Below are 27,212 nucleotides of genomic sequence, written 5' to 3'. Positions count from 1 at the left end.
AAACAATTTAGTCGGTGGTTTCTGAAAGTACTCTACATCTCAGTGTTTATATTTTGAGTTTCCAGCCCATAATTAAAAAATGGTAATTAAGAATTATTATTTATTTAGTAGGGGGAGAAATAAAAAAATAGCCTGCGTACCTACAGGCTAGTGCGAGTAGTATACATTTGGCTCAACTACCCTCCTAAGTGTCTTTCACTTTCAAATCCTTGACTCAAGTTACGTGAGACATCTTGTACAAGAGAAGGTTATTCGAGTCTGGAACAGTGGTAACACCTCCCTTATGGAGGCCCTTTTAAGGGCTGAAATAGCGGCATATCTACGAAGGTGTTATCAGGTGTTGAGCCCATTGCTGAGTCGGGAATAGATATTACCTGAAAATGAGGACGATGTGAAAAAAGCACACACTGAACCCATGAAGGCCGGTTCGATATTTCATAATGCAGGTGTCTATTCAGCCACATTGTAAGTACTATTATACTCATCCGCTAAAAGGGAAGTGCCAAAGGCTTTCTTGAAATGCGATGAGTGTGACAGCAGAGCGGGCCGGACCCCTTCTTGCTTTGAAACATGCTTAATCAATGCGTGCTTTTTATGACATAAGAGAGTAGTGAAAATTCTCGGACAGATCACAATGATTTCCAAATTTAGTGGTTTCTAAGGCCCTCGAACACGTCTGGTGGATGTCGCGAATACAACGGTACAGTCGGGCGCGATTTGAGAGTTATCGCAGCAGCTGCGACTCGCCTAGCGCCATCAAATAATATTTTACCAAGTCTTACCCCATTTGTGAGACTGCGGCAGTGAACAGGAAAGACACAAGCACAAGAAGGCTCAGTGTGAACTGAAGTACTGTGCTAAAAAATGTTCAGAACTTTGCCGTGTAGTCAGAGATAGAGCTGAGCGATAACTATAACGATGTATAGCGAAGACTCGCTGGTACTTAAGGCCACCATCAACGCTGAAAGGCCAGTGAATACACGAGCACAACAAAGAGGCAAATGATCTATTTGATGCATAAAATATCCGAATATCTCACCGGTTCGTTTCTCATTTAGCAAGGTTTCCTTGACTACGAAGATTACAGAGCCATACCTCGTAATCTATTAGCTTGTCCTTAAAATGGTGTCGTAATTACGTCATTGCATTGTAATGACAATTGCTGGCACAGTTTGTAGTAGTAGTACTTTTCCCGTAAAAGTACTGAATGATTTCCCTAACTTCAAATCATCAATAGAGTTTGCGATGAAAACTTTACTGGCAATCTCTTTATCGAAACGCCCATTCAAGAACGGAGCTTTGTGATCACGTATGATGCGTGATGTATCCGCCTTATCGCCCTGAATTAGTAACGATGCCTGGTGCGACTAGTAGTAGAAAAATTAAAGAGCTATGCCACCCGACTGTCTTATTCTCTCTGCTAAGCAGGGACTCGGTTATAATTAACTAGCGTCCTAGACCCGTTCTTCATTGAACGAAGTCTTCAAAGAAGCTTGCTTCGTAAAGCAATGTCTCTGTTTAGTCACGGGGCATGCCACCAGGACCGTAAGAAGTACCGCTACGACAAGGTTGAGTCCAGAAAGCATGTAGTAGAGCGTGTCATAAGAGCCATGCTTGTCTCTGAAGTAACCTGGAATGAAAACAAAGTAACACCACTTGTGAAAAAGCATGGTTCTCCTCCATTTCGAAGGAAAAAGCGAGCAGCAACGAGTACACTGCACCTCGCGGTAAACACAAACTCAATAAAAAGGAGAGAAAGAATAGTGCTCCAAGCAAAAATGTACGAGTCAAACCACATGCAATGTATGCCCCTAAGCAGAAATTCCTTGGAGAAACCACTTGCAATGTACGTTGATAATAAAGCAATGTACGTTGATAGAGACGTTGATAGTAACTTCTAATTACTGAGGCGACATGAAATAGTAACATTGGAGGAGGAAGCAACAAAAAGGGAGAAGGCAGGGAGGTTAACCAGAAAGACATCCGGTTGGATGTGAACTAAAATACTGAGATGAAGAGAAGGGGACATTAGAAGAGGTATCTACAAACCAATTAAAGAACCAACGAGTTGGGGCTCCTATCGACTAAGCAGGGTGCCAGGTAAGCACTAAGGGCGCTCAGCGGCATTGCCGTTACCACCATGGAACCTGCGGATTGTCGTACCAGCGTCGGCTTCCTACACGGCATCGATGGAGAGCCTACGGACTCGGAGCTGCATTGGGGCGTTATGTCGAGCGTCCCGTTGCTTGAGGCGAGCCTACAGGGCTGAAAGGCGAGGCTCCGGTTTGCCACTAGCGTTTCACCGGAGCTCGTCTTCCTCTACGGCCTACTTCGAGTGTGGCACGCAAGACCACGGTCACTTCAAACTTGGCAGTGCGGCCGCTTAGGGGACATCGCAAGGCAATAGATGCGGCCAGCACCGGCAACTGCAGTAGATGCGGCCAGCACCAGCAACTACAATAGATGCGGCCAGCACCAACAGTCTGCTGACAGCTGCCGTCCTCGCTGCATCAAATGTGGAGAAAGAAATGCTGCTAACAACCCGACGTGCCCTCGCTGGCAGGAGGAGAGTAGAGTAATCACGCTAATGGCTGTGCCACCGAAGCTGCTCTGGGGACGGATCGTCAACGCTTCAGTGCACGAGAAGTCCCGCTAGATGTGCTCCTGTGCTGCTGCAGTTAAGACCAACCCATCTGAGAATACCATGGATCGCAGCCTGCAGCTCCGTCTCCTGCGCCGTTCCGAGATCTCTTGTTATCAGCTCTACAAAACAAGATTCAATGTCGAATGAATGCACTACAGTCGCTACGATGGAAGTCACTATGCGAGTCGCTCAATCCCCACAAACCTCTTTCGCAAATATGGAGAATAACCCACGGCCTACGAACGTAGCCACAACAGCATCGTCCGTTCAAATGCCTTGCTTTCCACCAAGGCCGGCGTGAAATAGATGTAGCGGAATACTTCTGTGCCAGGGTTGCAAAGGGGTCCGAGATTAACATGAGTAACCTACGAAACGCGCCGGTGTCCAGAGACACTCGGATGGACAATATGTTTTCTCTAGAGGAGCTTCAGGCAGCATTGGCAGCATGCAAGCGCTCGTCATCGCCTGGACCTGATGGAGTCACTTACATGGCCCTTGCTAACCTAGGACGAACAGCTTGGCATGCCCTTCTAGCTGTATACAATGACTCGTGGAGCAATGGTTTGGTTCCTCCTTCGTGGAAGTGCAGCCGCCTTGTGCCCCGGCTCAAACCAGGCAAATCGCCTCTGAACATGGCCTCCTATCACCCCATCGCACTTGCCAGCTGTTTCGGAAAGGTGATGGAGAGAATGGTGCTGACTCGCCCGGAATGGTACTTGGAACATAACAGTATATACCCCAATACTTTGACCAGCTTTCGGCGTGGACGGTCTTCTATCGACAATGTTGTTGATCTTGTCACGTCTGTACAACAGCAGAAAAGCCTAAAGAAATTATCAGCGGCACTTTTCTTGGATATTAAGGCTGCATATGACAATGTACTACATGAAACCATCCTGGACGCCTTGGGCAGCATTGGATTGGGAGGCCGCGTTTACCAATAGATCTACAGCTATTTGAAGGACCGAACCTTCTTCGTTCAGACGGAAGATGGCGCAACAAGGCAACATCATACTTATCGCGGCGTACCTGAAGGTGGGGTCTTAAGCCCCATACTTTTCAACCTTGCGCTCATTGGCCTCGTTGACGTCCTGCCACACTCCGTACATCTGTCGATATACGCGGACGACATCTGCATCTGGGCATCAGGGGTCACGCGTCTACACGTACGAGCCAGGCTTCAGACAGCGGCTACACTGACGTCAAACTACCTTCAAGGACGAGGACTGGAGCTGTCATCTGAGCAACGCTCACTGGTTGCGTTTACGCACAAGACAATGACGCCATACCGCATCAGAATTAATGAACACACACTAAGCTATCAAAAGACTCACAGTTTCCTGGGAGTAATAATAGATCGTGATTTGTCTTGGAGCCCTCATATCGCTTACATGAAGAAGAAACTGGCCATGATCACCCACGTCCTAAGGTTTCTTGCGGGAAAATCATGAGGTGCATCGGTTTGAGCCATGCTTCAACTGTATGCTGCACTTTTTCTTGGCTTCATACGCTACAGCCTACCTGTGCTTGGCAAGGCCCGCATAACAAACGTACACGTCCTCCAGTCATTACAAGCTCAAGCACTGAGAATATGCCTTGGGCTGCCGAGATGCGCATCCTCAGCAGCGACTGTCGCAATCGCTCATGAACACCCTATCACAACCTACATTCGTGTCGATGCTTTAAGAACGCTCATAAGACATGCCAGCCGGATTCAATCGCATCACCTCGCCTCCCTTCCAACTTCCAGGCCACGCTCTGCGTTCTGCTCTATTATTGCCCCACATCGCACGGTGATTCCCACAAACTTCACGCACGCAGCAAGACCGTCGTTACCATTGTGCTGTCTACATCCACTGGAAGCCCTGATAACCATCCCCAGAATGCAAAAGAAGAAAAATTTGTCAAATTTTGTTCTAACACAAACAACATTACTGTTTCTGCATGACAAACACAGTGGACGCATTCACATTTACACGGATGGGTCGGTTACTTCAACAAGTTCAACAGGCGCTGTGGTAATTCCGGAGAAATCTATCACGATAAAGTTCAGGACCTCGCATCTGACATCATCCACGGTGGCAGAACTTGCCGCCATTCATGCCGCTCTGGAGTTCCTAGTTGAAGGACCGCCACAGACATGGTCAATATTCTCCGACTCCAAAGCAGCTCTCCAGGGCATTGCCTCACCATATCGTCATGGACCAAACGAACACCTAATTGCTGAAATACGACTGCTTCATCACCGGGCTATAGAGAAACAACATGACATAGCGTATCAATGAATACCAGGCCACTGCAGCATTGACAGAAACGACCGTGCAGATGAAGCAGCCCGAACTGCTCATGATGATGCTCCTTGTGTAGCTATACCATTATCAAGAACGGAAGCCGCTGCAAGGCTTCGATCACTTGCACGAGAACTGACACTCGCTCAGTGGAATTCATCGGCATTCACCAACGTCCACCTTCATAATTTGGACCCACACCTACAGCTCCGTCTTCCATCAGGAATAACCAGAGCAGAGGAGACACTTTTGTGCCGTCTGTGGATTGGGATGGCCTTTACGAATGCTTATTCGTTTCGAATCGGAATGGCCAGAAGCCCGACATGTGACAACTGTGGCTGCGCAGAGACTTTCTCCCATCTTCTCTGCGAGTGTCCCCGCTTCAGCGTGCCAAGAAAAGAACTGTCGAAAGCTTTAGATAGAATAGACAATCGCCAATTGTCGGAAGAAAGGGTATTAGGACACTGGCCGAGACCGTCCTCTGCACGCAAGGCATTGAGAGCGTTGTTGCGCTTTCTGAGGGCAAGTGGTCTTAGAGACAGACTGTAAACAGCGTCGTAGATTGTCTGATGACCTTCTCTCTTCTTTTTAAATAACGTCTCTTTTCTCTCATCCTTTATCCCCCCTTACCCCCTTCCCCAGTACAGGGTAGCCGGCCGGTCTGAGAACTGGCTAACCTCCCTGTCCTTCCTCATTTATTCCTCCTCCTCCTCCTCTTGTTATCAGCGATCTTACTCAAGGAGAGCCAGCCTTCTACTACACCTGCAGCGACTGAGGCGGACCCGAGGGACGCCCTCTTCGTGAGCGTCGTGGCCGCTCTGCAGATTGTCGTCCAGTTCCGGCCAGTGGACCATCCGCTGCGAGCCATCTTCCTTCAAGCAGTCAGCTCGCAGCCCGATGTGGCAAGGCGTGACTAGCGTTATAACACCCGCGGTGAATTCACCCCCGCCATCGAGATGGCCTCCAAGGATTCTCGGCAACATGAGTAGCTTCTGCCGACCGCAATAGCCTCGGCTCTTCATATTAGGGGCGAAGCTCCTAAGGCGGCGGTCTGTCCATCCCTTGTATGTATGTATGTATGTATGTATGTATGTATGTATGTATGTATGTATGTATGTATGTATGTATGTATGTATGTATGTATGTATGTATGTATGTATGTATGTATGTATGTATGTATGTATGTATGTATGTATGTATGTATGTTGATTGATATATAGGGTTCAACATCCCAAAACCACCATATGATTATTAGAGACGCCGCAGTAGAGGGCTCAGGAAATTTCGACCACCTGGGGTTGTTTAACGTGCGCCCAAATCTGAGCACACGGGTCTACAACATTTCCGCCGGCATGTATGTATGTATGTATGTATGTATGTATGTATGTATGTATGTATGTATTTATGTATGTACGTGACTGCCTATAGTTCCACCTTTGCCAGCTGGCCACTACTTCGTCCTTGCAAACATCCCACTACGTCCCATGACCGATCCACCACTTCAACGACCATAAAGTAGTTATAATTAAGGGGGAACAGAAGCGACGTATAGTTACCACTTACGAAATGTATAATTTATTGTATAAATATAAACAGTATTTGCATATATAACCCTTCAGCACTTCGGCCCAGTCATCATCATTCGCTCCGTGGATATGCTGCGATTTTTTTCCCTGACACGCCGGCTTCGTGGCTGTCACCTTTCTTTCTTTCTGTTTTGCTGCCTCCACCTTTTTCTCCCCCGAAGGCACTTAGCCGTGCTCCCTCAAGGGCCGCAAAAATTAGCGCCCTATTTCTTTCTTTCCCTGAACCACCACTACTACTACTCAGCACTGAGCCGGGCTTATCGTATCATTGTTTATTAGGCAGTGTTACAGAAATGCAGGTTTTTGATCTCAGTGGAGACCATGTACTGCAGATGTGCAGATGTTGCTTTACAAGATGGATACACATCCAACCTTTACCGTGGGAGAACCAGGGAATAAAGAAAGGCCATGTCTATCACCAAGTGACTGTTCTGTTTTCCATTTTGCATGCATTGCAAAGTTGTATTGCGTAGAAATCGCGCAAGCACGGGACTAAGTAGGAAAAAAACGAGAAAAAAGAGGAAACGAAGAACAGGGAAAATAGCCAGTTCTCAGAGCAGCTGGCTACCCTATGCTGGGCAAGAGGGTGAGGGTAGTACTAAAGAATGACAGAAAATAGATGTTAAAAAAAGAAACAGAAGAAAAGTAGAAGTAACACACAACTAAACGCCTTTACAAGCTCCCGTTTTTGCATTAATTGCGATAACTATATTGTGCATATTCTTGCCGTCTCACTGCGGCCGGAGGCGCACCGCGAGCTGTGACGTTCCTAGAAACCACCACAGCTGGCAGCGCCGCTCGTCGTGCCGTCTGGCATGACGTCAGAAGACGAGCCGGTGAAACCGCGTTGCGAAAACAGACGAGGAAGTGGCGTTGCACCACATATATCGAAAACGTGGCTCGGTTCGAATCATCGGAAGATATGGAAAATGAGTTGGTGAGACTGAGAGAAGCCAAGCTTCGTCGTCGAAACAAACCTAAAAGGAGGAAGCGACGGAGGAAGAACGAGCCGCACGCCTGGACATGCGTAACTGTATAAAGAATCGCGCCAAAGAGTAAGATAATTCTTGCGGCACACACCCTGGCATAACTGTGTTCAATCATAATCAATTGTTTACGCTCTGAGTCATGTGCCGACTGGGTCCTCAAGAAACTCTTGTGCATCGAACTCGTTCTACACGAGGGGGGGGGGGGGAGGCTGGCTGGGCCACGCTGCTCTAGATGTGTACATTGACTAGCAAAGCCCTGCAACGAGACCACACTTGCGGCTATGCAAGTGAAAATAACTCAAATTTTTACTCGAATACGCAATAAAATTACGTTTCTTCAGGTACATCTTTCATGCAAAATTTATAGAATGATGAAAATTGATAATTTAACGGATATAGGTGGACAGACAATATGATAAAGGCAAACTACTTCGCAGGCAAACTACTTCGAGTTCTGATTTTTGTTCAGTGCGCTACGTTTTATACGCACATTGTACATCGTGCAATTTGCACGGTGTGAGCGACTCTCACATTTTTGTAGTAGCCTTGCAAGTTTAAGAGGCTTCAGGCCTTAGTTGCATCATTTCATTAGCACAATTTGCTTCTCCGAAAATCTCGGTGAAGTGTGCTTGTTACTCAGAAAAAAATTTATTATAATATATTGCCACAGTGACTAATATATTGCCACAGTGACTCAACAAGCTGTCCTACGCTTCGTAGCCTGTGTTGAGTGAAAAACAACAAAGTATTCGCTATGACACGCCTTTCAGATTTGTTACTGATATTTTTTTGCAACTAGACTGAAGTACGTCTGTCCACGGAATTAGAATTAAATGTTTTAAGGGCAACTAATACCCATCACCACTCTAGATTTCTTTATACGTCATAAGCGAAAAAAAACAAAACAAGCCTAACAACAATTCGTTTTTCTCATTTCAGGAACCTTCCTGCTTACTCACCTAGTATTGCTGGGCCAGAAAGGCACATCGGCATGCCGGCTAGTCCTGCCACTCCACTGCACAAGCTCAGCCGCTCCACGCCCAAATGGTCGGCTACCAGTAATGGTCGCATACAAATGGTGTATCCTTGGGTCACACCTGCTACGGTAGCAAGTGCTGCAACTGCTTCGAAAGCAGAGATGCGTGTAATGATGTAGAAACAGAGGGCTGTCACATAAAGGCATGCCATGGTGATAGAAGAGCGGCTGAAAGAAGTTTTGTCTGACACAACAGGCACCAGCACACGTCCTACGGCCTTTCCTATCGCAGCGAACATAATTGCAGTTTTCGCACGTCCAAGCTCTGCTCCCTTGTCTGTCGCGTAGTCCACGATGGTGGTCATGAATAGAGAATTGCCGTACTCCGAGAAGACTTGCAGCAGCACTAAAACAAAGAAGGGGAACCGTATACCAATAGGGAACCCACGGGGGGCACCATTTGATAACGTCGGCAGTTCCTCACGTTGGACACAATGTTCCTTTTCGTTCAATAAGGGCACTGCGCTTTTAATGGCGGCAGGTTTGTCCACGTCCCCTTTCTGTGAATTTATACGCCCCGTCGGTTTGTCGTTTTTTCGAAACATGTGGCATCGGCGAGGTGTCTTGATAAGCATGACTAGTGGCAAGATGTGAAGCATCAAACCAGCCATGAGAAGAAGGCTGCCTTGCAAACCGTATTCCTTCATGAGAATAGATATCCATGGAACACCAGCTACACCCGCTACTACCATGCCGACGTCCTTGATGGCGGCGGCAGTGGCCTTGCACTTATCGAAGTACAGGAGCAAGTACATGGCGACGCCTAAAAAGGTGATTCCGAGTCCGGCTCCTACGCACACACAAAAAAAATTCTTCAGTCAAAGGCAAAAGGAAGCACAAATGTTTCCAAGATGTTCAGTAGTGCCAGCATGCTTCACTACTTCCCATGGTCAAATCACCACCGCATTATGAAAAAGCAATATTGTTTAGACGGTTCATGATGAGGCTCGATGGTTGACCCACGGGTCCCCTCACAACTAAGCCAGCGTGACAGTATATCCGCCTTCTCAGTATTGCCCGAGAGCGAGAATGGAGACAAATGAGAATGGCATGACCGCATGATGAAATTTCATCATATCGCACACCAGTGAAAATTGCAGTGGTGCGTTTTTCCACATTATCACCGTAAGCAAAGCCGAAAGAAGTCTGTCGACTGGCGGCCATTACTGAGGCGATTTTATCTGAACCTGGTGACCTTACACCTCAGTTACCCAGGCTTATACAAGACAGGTAAATGCAAGAAGTGTCGTTCTAGAGCTACTCTGAATAACGAACTCTGAGAATGTCGAGAGATAATGAATACTGAGTGTCCAGCCTCTAGCAATCATCCCCACAGGCGCTTTGAGGCTGGTGAACCTTGGAATCTCTAGCGCACCGAGGAAGTCATCAGGACTAAAGATGTATGTACAAAGCTGCTGCCTGAGTTTCACATGGTACCATCAGCTGATGCCAGTGACGCAGCTGTGCACCATAGGTCATACAAACGCTGCTATCACTGCACCAGCCACTCTATGCGCGCGCATTGTGTATTGTCTGAAACACTGCTCCGATTTCTATTGAACAGTTTTATACTTCATATTATCTTTTATATTGATGCAAAAGAAAATCAACAATGCTGAATATTCCTTTAGGACGTAATCAAGTATAAAAGTATTGCACTCAGCTTAGATGTAGCACATAATTGGGAACAATAATTTACCCGCGATTTATTTAGAACCTTCCGGGCATGCGCGGTACTCGCACGCTGCTATGCGTGGAAGCGTATTACTTTTCCTCTATTTCTTGCTCTACTTCTCTACTTTTCCACCTTTTTCCCCCTTCTCTCTTGTAGGGTAGCAAACCGAGTGCTACCTTGTGAACCTCCCTACCATTCTTTTGATTTTTTTTTCGCTCTCTCTCGCCCACGACTTCTTCATAAACGGTGCCATTCCCCCCCCCCCTTCCTCCCTTTAACGTACTCTTTTGCACAGTGCATCAGTCGTTGCTGTTTTAGCGGCGCCATGATATAATTGTTCACTGAACTCTTCTAGACAGGAAAATTCATACCTTGTACCACTCCATAAGCAACAGAAAACCAGACGATGCTGGGAGCGAAGCTAGCGCCCACAAGACCTGCAGAAGTCAAGATCCCACCGGCGAGGGTTATGTGATAGATGGAGAACTTCTTTTGTACCACGCTGACAAGGAGGCCTGGAAGAGTAATAAATCACATTTGAAGTTATGTCAGAGAGACTGAAACTCAGCCCTTAATAATATGTATAATTAAGATGGTGTTCGTGATTGAATTGTGAACTGATCTTTTAGGGACACACAAAAAAATTGAGAGGAACACTGCGGGGAACAGTAGAATGTGTAATACCACAACTTCATTGCGATAGCGATTATATGAACACTCTCCGCTGGAATTTTCCGCCGGCTTCGGCGTCGCTGTCACTCACCATATGTGTATACGTATCTATATATATGGAAACGCAAGAAAGTAAGAAATCCTGAAAAAAGACTCTGGCGCGAGGATCAAACGTGGAAACCTCCGCGTCGTGAATGTCAGGCGTTAACCGCTGAGCCACCGCGGAGCACGTCCTTCAACTTTCAAACAGTAAGCTATTTATATCTACCACTTACCACTGGTGATAAGCATCTTAGAGGGGTAGGGGGACTATGGAGCTTTTAGCATTCCCAGCAAGATAGCGCAATGAGCGCGGTGGCTAGGGAGCCTACATCTCCCACGCGTACTTTGTCCCTCAGAGTAGAGAAGATAGATGCTCGCTCACGCACCGTTATCTCCCGGTGGTGACGATCGTATGTCTTGGCTGGATCGTATGTCTTGGCTTTCACTAGAACGTGTCTGTTGTTACCGGGCGCACAAATGTCGTTGCAATCGTTGCACAGTTTCCGTTGCACAGACACGGCAAAGTAACAACTGAGACGCTTATTTGCACTCATATGTCCCTGTGAGTACACTTCGTGCGTCATTTGTGCGTGGGAAACATGGGGCACGTTTCGATCTGCTTGCCCTTCAACGCATGGCCTTCCAATTCTTTGCTATCGCGTTCATTGCTTCGTCTTTCCAGCAAAGCTGTGACTTTTTTGTTTATTTTTTGTCACGAAATAACAGCCCTTAGAAGGCCCATCGCCATGTCACGTAAATTTGCATACATCATGGATTTAGTGATGTTTGATTGAGCCTTTCGTTAATCTTGCGGAGGTAACACTCAGATCGGCTTATTACTGTAGCGCGAAACTATGTCACGTTGCTATCACCACACGCTATAGCGACTGTGAACATATTTCAGCACCTGATTGATTATGCACCCTCCACCGTGATGCCAACCTAAGTTCACCTTATATTCCTAAATTTACCCCTAAATTACACCAAACTGCAATTAGAATCTCTCGATTGACTTTATAGAGACGTTCTTATGCTGATTTTCTTTAACAAGCAATAGACATACTAGGCTCTTTTGCTCGAGTCTTCAAAATCTTATTAGAAGTAAAAGGAGACACGACGCCAACTTAAGACCTCTTGTTGATTTGTGCTGCGAAGCACTTGCACATAAACTCCCGTAGATGGTGCGAGTTGCTCCAGACACAGATAAATTTGGCAAGTTTGCTTTTCCCACTCATTTATTGCGTACGTTTGATTGTTCGGGTGTAGTGAAAACTTGTAGTGTGATTACTGTGCTTGCAGCCTTTGAGGTAGTGGCCGTAGATTTCCCATTTTCTATATTTGCAATAACAGCCACATCATCGGCTATAGATGTACCGGGATCACTTTCCGCTGACTGATACGCATGCGGTATACCTTGGATAAGTTTTGCACTTGGTTCGACATTTTTGTCAATAGTATTGCTCTCTTGAATGCGGCGCGAAGGTGTCATTGAAGTATAATAACAACTAGTTTCCACCGTTTTCTAATAATGGTGAAACCTTCCATCACGCATAGCACTCTGACCGATAGCGTGCAACTTCACCACAATTGGCAAGCAGCTTCTTTTGAAACATATCTTAATAGGATTTCAATCCTACGAAAACCGCAGAACAACGCACAATGGTCGCTTCTCGTCGTCATACCCAGCCCGGACTTGCGGTCTTGGTGGGTGATGCGCTTTTCAAGCATACGACAATGAGTAACGAACTACTGTTTGGAACCGGCATTCACTTGGCCTGATGTGCGTGCGTGCGTGCGTGCGGGTGTGTGTGTGTGCGTGTGTGTGTGTGTGTGTGTGTGTGTGTGTGTGTGTGTGTGTGTGTGTGTGTGTGTGTGTGTGTGTGTGTGTGTGTGTGTGTGTGTGTGTGTGTGTGTGTGTGTGTGTGTGTGTGTGTAGAGGGGGGACGAATCGTATAGTTCCAGTGACCCTGGGAATGGAGTTTGTTTCCGGTGCAAGCAGCTCGGTTTTGTTGCTCTTGTTTTTTTTTTCAGTAGAGGCGATTCGGTTTCAGTGAAAAGAACTCAAGGGGTATCTCTTCCTCGATTGTTTTGGGGCGGAAAAGGGACGAAGTTCTGTGGAATGGCTACGCTACAGACTCACTGCAGGTTGCTTTTGCAGTACAGCTATTTTTTAGAAAAAAAAGAGACAAAAGTTTGCAAACCTGATTTACACATTTACACACACGAAGAAATTACGGTCATTATTGTTGTAAATCAGCAGCCAGGGCAACCAGTGATGTTCCGTACTACTACTATGAATCGCCGTCCAGAGACTAGAAAATTCTCTATTTGGAGGATATTTCCCTGCAAACGTTGATGAAATTCCAAACATATTTCCCTCCACAACTGTACTAATTTCCGCCTCCATGCCCGCACACACTGTAATTACACGTGTCTCACGTACTGACAACTTTTGAAATCATGACTAGCCTATGCACTGCCACACAACAAAATCAATGCTTTTTTAATTCATGTATTGTTAGCAAACTGCCCATTGATGGCTTCAAGCCTAACACTAACAGTGAACTAGAAGCAACTCCAAGTAAATATTTATTTTTTATTTATTTATTTTATTTGTGCATTCGTGCAAAAATGCCCACGAAGGGGGAAAGAGGAGAGAGCGTCTCCTGACTAGGCCCACTCTTCGTGAGGCACCTTGGGCAAGTACAGCAATACAGTTCATAGAAAATTCAAGATTTACATACAAATTATAAAAAACAATGATCACTACAATAAGCGCAAAAAGTATCGGTTAAAAATTCAAACAAAACTGTTCTTTAGCGATACATGCAAAGACGTTGTCAGCACTATTAACCTATATTGAAATACACACAATTTGTGTGTGTATGGTAAACAATGATATAAAACAAAGATTACAACAGATGTATTTCATACATTACCAATCTTAAGTACACGCACATTATAAGTAGGTTTGGATTATTACATTCGTAATTTGCTTCTTACATTTTCTACTGTTTTTCGTCTCCCTAGCGTATTCTATTGTTTCCGAAATCTTGTTGCACAGTAAAATAATTCGGTTGTCAATTGACTGTATGTCATAGTCTGTCAGACACATCGGCCCCACCAACGCAACAGTACGTAGATTGTATGCAAGATCTCTGCTTAAGTATGTATCTCAAAAACTCTGTTAGTTGTTCTTATTTTTTTATAGATTAACATGGCTAGTTGAACCTTGTAGCGCTCTGGGAATGGTATCATGTTGTGCAGACGAAAAAGGGACGTATTTGGGGGGACCGAGGTAGTTAGCAGACATAGTGCACGTTTTTGAAGAAGAATAGTTTTTTCACTCTTTGTTTTGTTTAGCGTAGCCCAGACTGGAATAAAATATCAGACAGAAAGCTCAATGGAAATGCTTGCGTGGTGAATACGCCAGAACAGATTACAGCAGGTGAAGGCGCGCACGCAAATTATCGGTCGCCATAGGAGAATCTAACCATTCCTGAAATTCCCTGCAATATAACGAAGGTTCCCTTTTCTGCTCGGCTCAAAATGACGGGGGAAAATTTCCCGCACAGAACATCACTGAGTGCAACCATTGCCGCTGCCTTGAAACATGCACACAGGCACGCAGAGAGTACAGATGATGACAATCGTAAAAGTGCGCCGCTGTCCCGATAGAGGGCAAGAGCAGCAGCATGCCCACACCAGCTCTCAAGATCTTCGTAGTGAAAAAGAAAAGGGTAATAATCAAGGTGTGCTTTTCGGCTGCGCAATGTAACAATTCCAGACGCTCTGAAAAGGTGCATAGATTCAATAAACAGGTGCCCGATCCCTGGAAAAAAAAATTGACAACACAGTGGCGTCAACTGACGTTACCCGACTATGGCTCGTACTAATATTGTAAACTTCCGTCCCTGAAGAAGTATATCAACATTTGGTTGAAGTTTGTCCGGCAGTATCTTCCCAGTGGCTTTACCGCGCTCAGAAGGCCCGCAAAATGATTGTGACGAACGCAGCTACCTATATACCAATAATATTTAGCCACTAGTAATGCAGTTATTGCTTATCTTCTTTGCGTATTGCACTTTACTACAAATGTAGCAGGAGAATATCTGTTTTTGGTGGGATAGCCATTTCTGTCATGTAGACGAAACTCCAATCACACTCAAGACGAAAGATGCTCCGCTACTAACAGCGCGAAATATACGAAACGAGACGCGCAAAAAGGAGTTACAGGAGCAAGCGGTGCATGCACACACAAAGGATCGCAGTGCATCCAGGAAGGCGTAGTTTAAGACAGCTTTCTCACCAACGCATCCACCTGAGATGAGGAGTAAGGTCTGAGGCCAGGCGACTTGCTCGCGACTAAGCCCATGCCTTTGCATGAAGAGCACGTAGAGGAAGCCATAGTTAGCTGAGGCTATGCACGATAGAAAGACGATGCAGGCAGCGGCCACAGGCACACCCCAGCACCTGTCCAAGTCCACGATGGGCTGCTGTATATCCGCGGAACTCCGCATACGTAAGCTGAGCTTGTGATGTTATATGGATTCAGCTGGAAGAAATAGGACATACACCAATATTCGTCGGTGACATCACCCAGACAATGACGATACAACGCATTGAACCGCAACGCACGTAAGCAAGCTACCTTCAGTTAACAAAAATAGTACGAGTTGTTATTGATTGAAAATAACATCGATATTATAATAGAAACAGCCGCAGTATGCTTGAAAGAATTCACCTTTTTATGTTGGTGAATTTTAATCCGAAAAAAATTTTTGCATACGCTGTGGAAATGCATAAGAGTTTGTCATCAGTTGTAAGAAGATTAACGTTATACCATTCCATGTAGAGGTAGCAGAATTTTACAGATCTAGAGTAGCACCTCACTGACATTTTTTTTGTGACCTACAAAGGAGGACTCCTAAAAAAACCCAAACTGTGAGACGAGAGAAAGGCACAGAACAAGCGTTTGTCTTGTGTCCTTCTCTCGTATTACGTACGTGCCTTAACCGCTTACATAAGCTCTGGATCAGTACAACTAGCCAAAATCCAGTGGTTGCTGTTTCAATATAAATGTGTTGGCCATTCTTTTTCGCGAAGGTGCGTGTTTGATGAATCGAAATACTATTTTCGTAGTCTTTTTAGAATACTTATATATAAATATATATATATATATATATTTGTTTATTTACAAATACTACAACTGGAACACCGTGGAGTTTTAGAAAATTGGGGATACAAATTTGTTGTATGACTGGTAGGTCAAACACAAACAATGAAAAAAGTTGCGTGTAAGCGCTGGTACATTACTTATTTATTTATTTATTTAATTATTTATTTATTTATTTGCATACACAGATACACAAGGACAGAGAGGAAAGGGGGAGAGAGCAAGCTGGCAACTGCCACCTGGAGGGGCACAACGCCTGCCCACTCTAAGGTCCCTAGATGAAACAAGGTAGTGTCACTTATTGTTCTCGAGCCGTCCTCCTCACTCTCTCGATTACTCCTCTTTTTCTCTGCCATCCGCGTCTGTAATTGGTGCATTACTAGCACGTGATCTTGCAAGTGGCTGGTGGTGTTATTTATTATTATGCAAAAGGTTCAAAACGAGTACGCATGCGCATATGGCTCCAGCCAGATTCTCGCCGTGACCAAAGACAAAATCGTAGCCAGAACATAAACTGAAGACGAGGAGCGTTTCGGTGTGCGCTAAGTCAACAATGATTGTTTCGCCATGCTCGTTCAATGCAACATCTGCGTTTTTCAGCAATGCTGCGTTGCCGTAAACAACAGAAAATGGTTTCGCTCTCTTCAACTTACCTCGTGCTTTCCGAGATGAAGCGCACCATTAAGTGCAACTATGAACCATTTCACGCGAAGGCTTTCGTGCAACTCCGTCAACGTATGTCGACGCGGATCTGCGAAGCGAGTTCACTTGTCGGTTTTTATTGAAACGCCAGGCGCGCGTCTAATGCGTGCCTAGTGCATGCCAGTTGGTACAAATACATGTGGGTATGCACGTATATGGAACAGCTGTAGGTTGTAATCAACGCACCTTCAGAAACATTTCACTCTTGACCAGTTCCCGCTTGAGCCGAAACGCGCTGCTTCGAGACACCTCACCAGTAGAACTCTCACTTTTCAGGAAGTTCCCAGCACTGCATCAGAATCACTTGGCATCACGATTGTCCAAATGGGCCCTTTTAAAAAAAAAAACGTCATCGCAGTGCTGCTGGACGAGTGTTCGTACCAGTCTGGTCGTAGTTTTTTTTTCTTGCGTGTGCACAAGCCGGTTGTAATCAATCGTCACAACGTCACGCCCTGTGGCCACTTACAGGATCCAGCAAGAAGCAGGTTCACTGTGTCACAGCACGAACAAAACACAATCGGAGAAGTGGACTAGTTAGAACTGGACGAAATACCGCGGCCGTGGAACTTCAATGTACTACGCGAGACGCCATGGCTAGTGGTGTAAAGTATAGAACTGCCCAACGTTGCCGGTTGAGTAACGCACATCCCGCTTGCTCTTGTGTTGTGCCGTTTATGTTCATAAAGGTAACTGTTTATTCTACGTCTTATTTCGTTCCATTTTGTTTCATTTACATCTATTCACCGTAGCAACAGAACCCAAACATTCGCTTTTGGATGAAAGTTTTAAACCTTCTAGGGGGCGCTTCAGGCAAATAAGCGAGGAGGAAAAGGGAGGGTGTCGCTACCTCGGAAACTTGTTTCATCTAGGGACCTTAGCCCACTCTTTCGGGAGGAGGAAAGAAAGAGAATAAACAAAGATTAGAGGAGAGAAAGATAGAAAGAAGATGAAGAAGGGAAAAAAATGACGAAGACTTTGACAAGTATGGGTAAAAAAATCATAAATAAAATAATAAAAAGGGGAAAAAGAGACCGTCTATAAACGAATGGCCAGGTCCGTTTGGTTCATAAATGTAAGGAGAGCTCGGTGGGCCTGGTCGCGTCGGGAAGCACAACCACTCGGAAAGAGGTCGTCGTCTAGGGTCGCGCACTTGAGTCCTAGGAAAAAACAATACTTATAAGAATCGAAATACGCTTCAACTACAACTGAAACAATGAAGGTGGAACTGTTCCCAAAACGAAAAGAAAGATAAATAATTTCCACAATATAGGACATAAACTCAGGGATGGCTGCGACACCACATCTTATGAAAGTTGGAATCATTTGTGCATTTCTAATGATTTTATGCTTCTGTTCGCCGATTGAAGCATATGTGACAGATGGTTAAAAAATATAAAAAAGACCGTGATATCTGACTCCACTACCTTGTAGGGATGAATAGCACTGTAAACGAAGGCAAAAAAACCTAAATAAACAGGCAACTTTTTACCGTGGCCTCCCATCTCACAAAAGTCTGTGCTTCTCTTTATTGTTGTATCTAAGTGAAAACTATGATGAAGTGAGTAATATTTGAGGCCGGATAAAGCGTCAAAAACTGCAGCGGACGGTTTAAACTTTCTAAGATGCTCAGTGAGAAGATATGCCGTCTCAACTATTGCACAGAAGAGTTGTTAAATGAGAGCAACGCTGTTATGCGAACCTGCTAGATATTTTTCAAAGTAGACTGCAGTAGTTACTACTGGTTTTATTTCACATTCAATTAATAAGACATCGTCACGATTTATTTACGAAGCATATTTCTTGGCGAACTTCGGCGACGTTGAGCGTATCTATCTATCTATCTATCTATCTATCTATCTATCTATCTATCTATCTATCTATCTATCTATCTATCTATCTATCTATCTATCTATCTATCTATCTATCTAGCCACCTACGACTTTTAGCTCTCCGGGCCGTTTGGATGACGGTATCAATACCAAAATTGGTATAGCATAACATGACTGTATTGCGAGCATAAGCAACTAGTCATAACATTAAATTCATGACATATATGTCATAAATGTCATGATTTACATGTCTCCGTCTTGCTACTCTTAGGGTGGTTTCATTTACATGATATGTTGAAAAACTGGAATGGTATGACATGAATGCATGGCGAACACAAGCGACTGACCCTAACATCAAAATCATAGCATACGTGTCATGTAACAACATGACCACATGCCACACTCACGATGTGCTCGTGGCCGTTTTGCTAGCATTGCAGATACCGAATTTGGTATTACGAAATGTGAATGGATGACGAATGTATGTGACTGGTGCAAACATGATGATCATGAGATGCGTGTCATGTAACAACATCACTACATGCCATGCTCATGATGCGCTCGCGGCCATTTCGCTAGGTTCTCATGAACCAAATTCGGTATTACAGGACGTGAATCGATGACGAAGGTTTGTGACTGGTGCAAACATGATAATCATGAGATGCGTGTTATGTAAAAATACGACTATGCGCAACTCTCATGATGCACTCGTGGCCGTTTCGCTAGCTTCACATGTACCAAATTCGGAATTACGTGACGCGAACGGACGATATAGGTGAATGACACGTACAAACATGATGATCATGACATGCGTGTCATGTAACAACAAGACTACGTTCCACACTCATCATGCTCTTGCGTCCGTTTCGCTGCATTCGCATATAGCAAAATTTGGTATTACGTGACGTGAATGGATGACGAAGGTATGTGACTGGTGCAAAAGTGATAATCATTCGATGCGGGTCATATAAGAACAGTACTACACGCCACACTGAAGGCACCAATACACTTCGACGTGAACCTGCGCGCACGCGCGCCAGCTCACGTCGCAAAGCCACGCCAGGTGCCGATATCCCTCTACCAGAGATCAGTAAATCTGCCTACTGACCTTAACTGTGGATCCGCATGCCATATACTCGCACAAGCCCGTCGCGGTGCGTTGCTTTGACGCATGCGCGTTTCAGCGCACACGGCGTCCCACCGTCACGAAGAGAGGCAGACGCGGTGCTGCCCAAGTAACGTCATTGACACGAAATGCAGCGTGTCGCATTTCGCGCCGGCTGCCATAGGGCCGCGCAGACGGACGCTGGTCGGGCCAGTCACGCCTGGCGTCACACTATAGAGTGCTCACGTTTTGCTAGCGTGGCGTCGCTGCGCCCAGCCTGCGCGTGCGTCAACCTCGCGTCGGAATATGTTGTGCCCTTCATGACGCGTTCGCCGCCGTTGCGCTAGCTCCACATTTACCACATTTGGTGTCACGAAAAGTTAATAGACGACGAAGGTAAATGACACGTCCAAACCTTATAATCATAATATGCTTTTCATGTGAAACATGACTACATGCTACGCTCATAGCGTTTTCGTGGCCTTTTCACTCGTTCCAAATATAGTAAAATTGGCATTACGTGACGTGAATGGACGATGAATGTAAATGACACGTCCAAATAAGATAATTATGATATGAATTACGCGTAAGACATGATTACATTCTACGCTAATTGCATGCTCGTGGCTGTTTCGCTAGCTCCATATATACCAAAGTTGGTATCAGGTGACGTTAATATGTCACGAAAGCAAATGAAACGGCCAATCTTGATAATCATGACATGTAAGTCATGTATGGCATAATTTACCTCCGCCTCTTAACGTTGTGCTGATTTTAAAGTGACCTACCACCCTTCCTCATTCGTGCTTCGCATAATATCGATTCCCATTGTACTTGGATTCTGCCAATTGTTTAACTCGAAAAGTATTCAAGTAATTGTCAGCTCAGGAGAAGAAACAGTAAAAAAAAGTGAGGGTAGTTAGCCACACTAGGAAAATTGATTTACTTTTTTTCACATGGAAACAAGATAGGTGGATTAAAAGATGAAGTTGAAAGAGGAAGAAAGCCAAGATCTCCTAGGAGACAAGACAAGACAAGATGGCAGATTTTACAGCACACACTCAGTCAGTCCCAGCTTGCTTCTTTAGCGTCGTACGGAACATCACAGTTACTTGTCCAAGTTTGTTTTGTTTAAAAAACGAAGTAGGGCTTTCGTCGCCTTCAGCTGACACGCTTCGTTCGGAGGCATGAGAAGGTTTTCAACAAATATTGGTTTTTTTGTAAAGGTGCGCTAAAACGTGAACCGTGAGCTGTTTCGGCATATTGTATACTGAATAGTCACACAGATTGTGTGGAGTTCACAGATTGGCAGTGAGGCCTTCGTAAGTACGTTAAAAGACATCTAGTGCTATTTTCGCCAACTGTTTAATAGCGTGAAGTATCCTTTTTTTTGTTCATTTGTCTAACCCCTTCACAGTGGTGTAGTGGCTAAAGTACTCGGCTGCTGACCTGCAGGCCGTGGGATCAAATCCCGGCTGTGGTGGGTGCATTTTTGATGGAGGCGCAAATGCTGTTGACCCGTGTGCTCAGATTTGAGTACACGTTGAAGAACCCCAGTTGGTCGCAATTTACAGATCCCTACACTACGACGTCTCTCATATTGATATAGTAGTTTTGGGAGTTTAAATCCCGCATGTCAATATCTTGTTCAGTCGCATGAAGAAGGCCACTGAAACTTAATAAAGTAGCTCGTGACTACATCTCCACTAGCTAGTGAAAGCAGCGTCCTGAAATAAGGGTGCTGCGAAGAACTGCTTTACGTGCTGTCCATTACCAGACAGCTGTCCAGAATGTAGCTAGGGCACAGGGCTATCGCCAAGAACACGCGTCGCAGCTTTCCAGGAATTCCTTCGGTTCGATTGTACGTCGCTATAGTTACCCTGATGAACGGCCGACTGTTTGCACTGATAACGCGGTCTGGCCGCTGTTCTGATTACGGCCCGACCTTGGAAGACTAAAGGGACAGGATTACTCGGACACGGAGTGGCCGAAGAAAAAAGCGTTCATCAAAGCACTCTAACCATACTTTGATGTAGGCCATCTCACAGTAAACCTACTCGAGAAACTTCATCCTGATGCGCTGTGCATTGGTCAAGTTTCACGGGTTTTATCTTAAAACGCGAAATAAAAGGGGATATGGAAATAGGGGTCACCTAAACAATGCATTCAGCGACTTCATTGACGTAAGGAAGAAATCTTGGCATTGATGTATTGAAGTCATGTAGTTTTAAGTAAACGTCCTCAAGAACAAACATAATGGTCGCTAGTTTACTCCAGAGAAAAGAGTAAGACATTTGCTCTGTGTACCGCCATTTCATTGCTTAAAGATTTTGCTATGCGATAATTGCGATGACCTGTATAAAAGATAAAACAAAAGCTTTAAGTTCAGAAATTTGAAGCTTTTAAGGGGTCATGACACCCAATTTCGGACCATAATCTGTGTTGTGTGGGTTGATTCTTGTACGTTGAAAGACAAGATGGCGAAATGTCGGCGCATTTGGTCATGACATTACTTTTTATCGAATATTTTATAACCAGTGACACAGTGGGGCTCGTGCTCGAGTTCGCTGGGTGACAGCCTAGTATTATACCGCTGAGCCACGCCGGTGCAAACTTGCCTTAGGCAGGCCTGATGTCGGGAAAGGAATCGTGTTAATACGGCTCATAAAGCGTTTTAAAACAGAAAAGGAACAACCAGTCGTCGCATAATGCGAATAGCCTAACGAGTGGGTCGTCCAATGCTCCAAGCCATTGCAAAAGCTTGTTCTCGTTCCCTTATAAACTGTGGTGCATGCCCACTTTCGCCATAATTTTTCGTCGTCGTCAGCCACTGCAAGAACAATGGGCAGAAACTTCCTTGCAAATGTTTAGCGGATACCCCGCTTCTTAGAAGAATGACCAAAATAGCATAGCGAATGCCAGCCTACTACCCCAAAAAATTTATTATTATTGCCGTAGTGGGTATCAAGCAAGTGTGTGTGGAATAGCTACTCAATGAGTGTTTAGAAAATGTTCTTATAAAATCATATTATTGCTCTATTCTAAGAATAAATTCGTTTATGTAAATATTTGCATGCATTACATTAAGCGCCACACTTTCCTAGACTATCGGTAATCTTTCTGTTAAACCTCAATCATTCCAAATCCAAACAGTAAATTTTGAAACCACTCGTTTCTTGGCCAATCCCCCACAGTGGGTATGCGCCCCTTACAATAGGAGAAAAACAACAACAACATGTTCTGAAAGGCCGCTCTGCTAGCTTTCATTGAGAATTTGCTCCGCCTTCCGTACAGGCCTGGCTTTTCTTTCTGCAGTGTTCGATTTGCCACCGGAACTAACTCACTTGCGGCAGTTGAAACAGTGACACCACGTCACCCATTTAGCAGTGGTACTTGGAGAAAATTTTGTCAATCAGTCTGAGGCCAAAAGGGTCCTGCGAATGTGCAACGCGCATGCAACTGCGGATATTTATTGAAACTCCTTTGCTCGAAGTGGAACCTCAAGTGGTCAAAATTTTTGGAGCCCTCCACTGCGGCGTCTTTCAATCATTTTGGTGGTTTTGGGATGTTGAACTCCACATATCAATCACTCAATCGCAGTAAGTGACATGCTTCAACTTCACACTTGTTTTTTTTATTCGAACCAAATGCAGTCGACAAAGTTCTTGCAAAGATTCAGCCAAATTCTATAGAGCAACCCAAGCACCACACTGACACGCTGTTCGCTTTGTCTAATGTGTTCATATGCCGCACGCAACAACCGATGAAAAAACAATGGTCTGAACGCGAGCATTGTTGCCACCACTTATTTTGTTCAGCACCGAAACTCGTACATGTGAGTATGCTAGCAAAGAAACATCTGCACGCTCTGCGAATTTCACTGCGCTAAGCACCACTTGGTCGCGAATGTAGCGTCAACAGGCCCCCGTATCCCAAGCTCACTTGTCAACCTGGCACGCTTGAAATAAAGCTACTTATCCTTGCGGAAGGCCGTCTTCAACGTGTGCCACAACACCGAGGCAGCTTGGTTCGCCCCGTCATCGACGCTTTCCTCTTCGCTTCAGCTGGTGGCAACGGGGTGAAAGTCAAATTGCGCAGCGTACACTACATTGTCACCGTTTCTGCTGCTCGATGAACCACCGCCTGAATTGTGAGGTGATGCTGGCGCCGACGACATGGCGATGGTACCGGTAACACGCTGCAGCACTTGCACCTCACTGACACGTGCACACCACGTAGAAAGCAACACTCGCAACACAGTCACATTCACCGCGTGGGAAGGTGCTGTTTCGTAGTGGACGACAGCCCTGCTCCTTACGGCTTGTGACGTCACACACGCCATGGCAAAATGGCGCTCATCGGCGGAGGCGTAATATAAAGTCAATGGCTTCTACGGCTAGTTTTGAATTCAAATAATATTTTACGGTCCAGTTTTCACACTTCTGCAGGTATATCTGTCCCTCTACCTCAGTTTTTCGCCTTAAGCCGCAAATTGTTGAGTGACTATGTCATGGACCCTTTAACTTCGATACAGCAACTTCGATACAGCAACTTCAACCAGCAACTTCTAAAGGCTTAGGCATGGGATTTCTTGATACAATGGTGTGATTACACGTCTAGAGTCGTCAGCAAGCTTAACTTGAACGCTCTGCAGTGCATCCTGAAATGGGTTTATTGGCGACAGTGCCCTTAGCTTTGGGTTTTGTGGCCGCGATGACACCACTGCATGCAGACATGCTATCCAAGCACATCGCGAAGCATCCAGCGCTTCGCGGCTGGCATAAGTCAGACTTGTCGAGGCAACGCTACAGAGCGTTCAAGTTAAGATTGATGACAACTGTACGACGCGCACTAGGACTTACCTATAACAAGGCGACGATTTTCTGATTCGTAGCAGCCGTCAGCGCGACCTACAGCAACGCGGAGAGTGACATTGCAAACCTACAACAGATTCGCGGGCTCGCTTATCGCCACGTGGAATCGGTCGCCTTGAATCCCATACATGCGTGTGTCCAAGGATTGCACGAAAGGACGAAATCTCAGCTCTACAGGTGTGCAGTTCAACGTCGGCCACTTTCGATTCGATGCAATAGTGAGGAAGTTGCCAGACTACTAAGGAAGTCGCCCATAGAAGTACGGTGTCGTACACGTGCAGGAGTATACACTTAAACATAGGAGGGAGCTGTTTGAGGCCAAAATACTGATAACGCCTCTATCAAGGTGCCCCTGGAAGCACTGATAACATGACGCATATACGAAGAACCTATGACGCGTTGAGCCGATCGTCAAGGCGTGAACAGAGAAGACCTAAATCAACGTAAGAGTTAAATAAATAGATAAATAGAAATACAGTATTAGAAGCAAACAATAAATAACCACATACTGAAGTCTAAGAGTTCTGCCCGAAACGTTATGTCGTTCTGTTTTTCAAAGTCTTCTACCTTGCTGCCAGGCATAACGCCGAACACCTGTCCAAAAATACGAGCATATCAACAACGGGCTGTCGCATTGCCACACTTAAACGAGCACGCTAAGCGCAGGATTTTTTATATAAACGTCTACTAAAGCTTTCCGAACAGTTGGAAAAGCTTTCCAAACGGAGCGGCCGCCAACGCATTCGAACACGTGTGGTGGCAACCGCGAATGCCTAGCAAAGATTTAGTGGTGCTACAATGTCTTTACTAATCCCTCTGACCGAACACTAACAACGCCAAGAAAACTATACTGCGTTTAGAAAGGCCATTTATTATCTAAAGGGTGTGATGCTTCAAAATAACGTATACCACCCGATCCATCGCCGGTCTCACGGGGTAGGTTAACCAGCCATTGACCTACAACCCAGTTCAATTATGCACACCCTTGCCCTTTAGACAAAGAACACGATTTCAAGCCATACCGAGCCGTTCGGTTTCGGCACTGTCGTTCAGCTCGTAAAGCTTAAGCGCGAAGTGTCGATGAACCTAGTTTTCTGAGCAACGCTATGTGTTTGACCACATTTACTTAGATACTTGGCAATGTTTAGCGCAAATATGACACAAGGACTAGAAGGGAAAACACTGCAGGTGCGCTAGAGAGAGGGAATAAAATGAGGGAGCGGCAAGTAATACACGTCCGCTAACCCTCAACAAAATGATTTATTTCAACTGAAGAAAGAACATCTACAAAAGGGATGAAGACCCACTCCAGCCAGATGTCATGCAGCTCGCGCCCTGTCCGGCGGCCACCCGCGTGTGCACCCGGGTTGGTAATATACACTTTTCGTGTCACCGCTCAAGGTCACCACTCCGGTCACCTCTCTGGTGGTTCCAACAATGCTCACACGGTGGCGCGCCATCACCCAAGTTGGTAATTTGCAATTTGCAACAGTACCGAGAAGTGTGAAGGGCAAATAACATGGGAGGTAGGAAGGATGCAGTCCACGATAGATTATGCACTGATGTCACATAGGATGTATGATAAGCTCAGCGGAATGCACATAGATGAAGGTGGCTCCAGAAGTCTGGGTAGGGATCACAAACGTATCAAGCTAAGTTTTGGAAGAGCAGTGAAAGTGGGAAGGAGAAAAGACGAGCAACTACAGAAAAATTTTTATCCAGAAAGGCAAATCATAATAGCCACTAAACACATTGACAAAGTAATCACGGAGGATATTAAAAGAGTGTGGACATACACGAATCTAATTAGATTGTTTGAGCTAAAACTTGCTAAGACGCGTGACAAGTCACCCCGGAAAAGAAGACACAAACCCAAAAGTTGGTGGAATGAGGAAGTTAAGAGAGCCACAGCAAAACGTCAGGAAGCCTCTAGGGAACCCAGACATGCTAAGCAGCGGAGTGAACCGACAGATGATGTTGAAAGAAAATGGAAAACCTTTCTAGTCTGTAGAAGGGATGCATCCATTCTGATCAATGAAAAAATTAGAAGAAAGGGAGCGCAGTGGCTGGCAGAAGTACGCAAAAAAGATGAAAAGGCAGCTGCGAAAATTTCGGAACCATCTAAACTCCCTAAGAAATGAGACGAGCCTAGAGCAGAGGTTTATAACTACAGCCCAAGGAGCTAGCCTAGAAGGGGACGAAGCTATTGAATATATAAGAACAAGGGTGACAGAAAAATTTCAACAAAAAAGTGCTTTAATAGACAAGGATGAACCAAGTGGCTCAATGGCTTCATTTTCACAACGAGTGGGAAAGGGCTGAGAAAAGCGTTCCTAGTAGTACATTAACAGGCCCACATGGCATTCCAATTATGCTGATAAAGACATTAGGTCCGATGTCTAAGCAGGCTTTGAGAGAGGCAGTGAGCAAACTAATAATCGATAATGAAGTTTCCGATAGATGGAAACTTAGCAGGATGAGCATGATCTATAAAGGAAAGGGGGACAAAGCTGACCTAAACAACTACCGTCCTATAACATTGACATCAGTGGTCTACAGGCTGGTGATGCAGCTTATGAAGGAAAGACTGCAGG

The 27,212-nt window shown here is 45.3% G+C and overlaps 1 protein-coding gene across 2 annotated transcripts; it reads right to left on the bottom strand.

Moving 5' to 3' along the window:
• Window positions 1-991: 991 nt before the first annotated feature.
• Window positions 992-17,965, bottom strand: LOC119159376 (monocarboxylate transporter 12). 2 transcript variants are annotated; one of them, XM_037412116.2, is made up of 5 exons: window positions 17,843-17,965; window positions 15,242-15,487; window positions 10,590-10,733; window positions 8,467-9,333; window positions 992-1,630 (listed from the first exon to the last, which is right to left on the bottom strand). In XM_037412116.2, the coding sequence occupies exons 2-5, from the start codon at window positions 15,450-15,452 to the stop codon at window positions 1,455-1,457; spliced, it is 1,398 nt and encodes a 465-aa protein (XP_037268013.2). In that variant the 5' UTR covers window positions 15,453-15,487; window positions 17,843-17,965; the 3' UTR covers window positions 992-1,454. The 2 variants fall into 2 exon arrangements, with proteins under 2 accessions (XP_037268013.2, XP_075746354.1); XM_075890239.1 differs by having other exon boundaries at window positions 8,467-8,889.
• Window positions 17,966-27,212: the final 9,247 nt, after the last annotated feature.

This window comes from Rhipicephalus microplus, chromosome 3 (assembly GCF_043290135.1).
Source record: "Rhipicephalus microplus isolate Deutch F79 chromosome 3, USDA_Rmic, whole genome shotgun sequence".
NCBI lineage: Eukaryota > Metazoa > Arthropoda > Arachnida > Ixodida > Ixodidae > Rhipicephalus > Rhipicephalus microplus.
The sequence above is the reverse complement of the archived record's forward strand: the minus strand, read 5'-3'. Positions and strand labels throughout refer to the sequence as shown.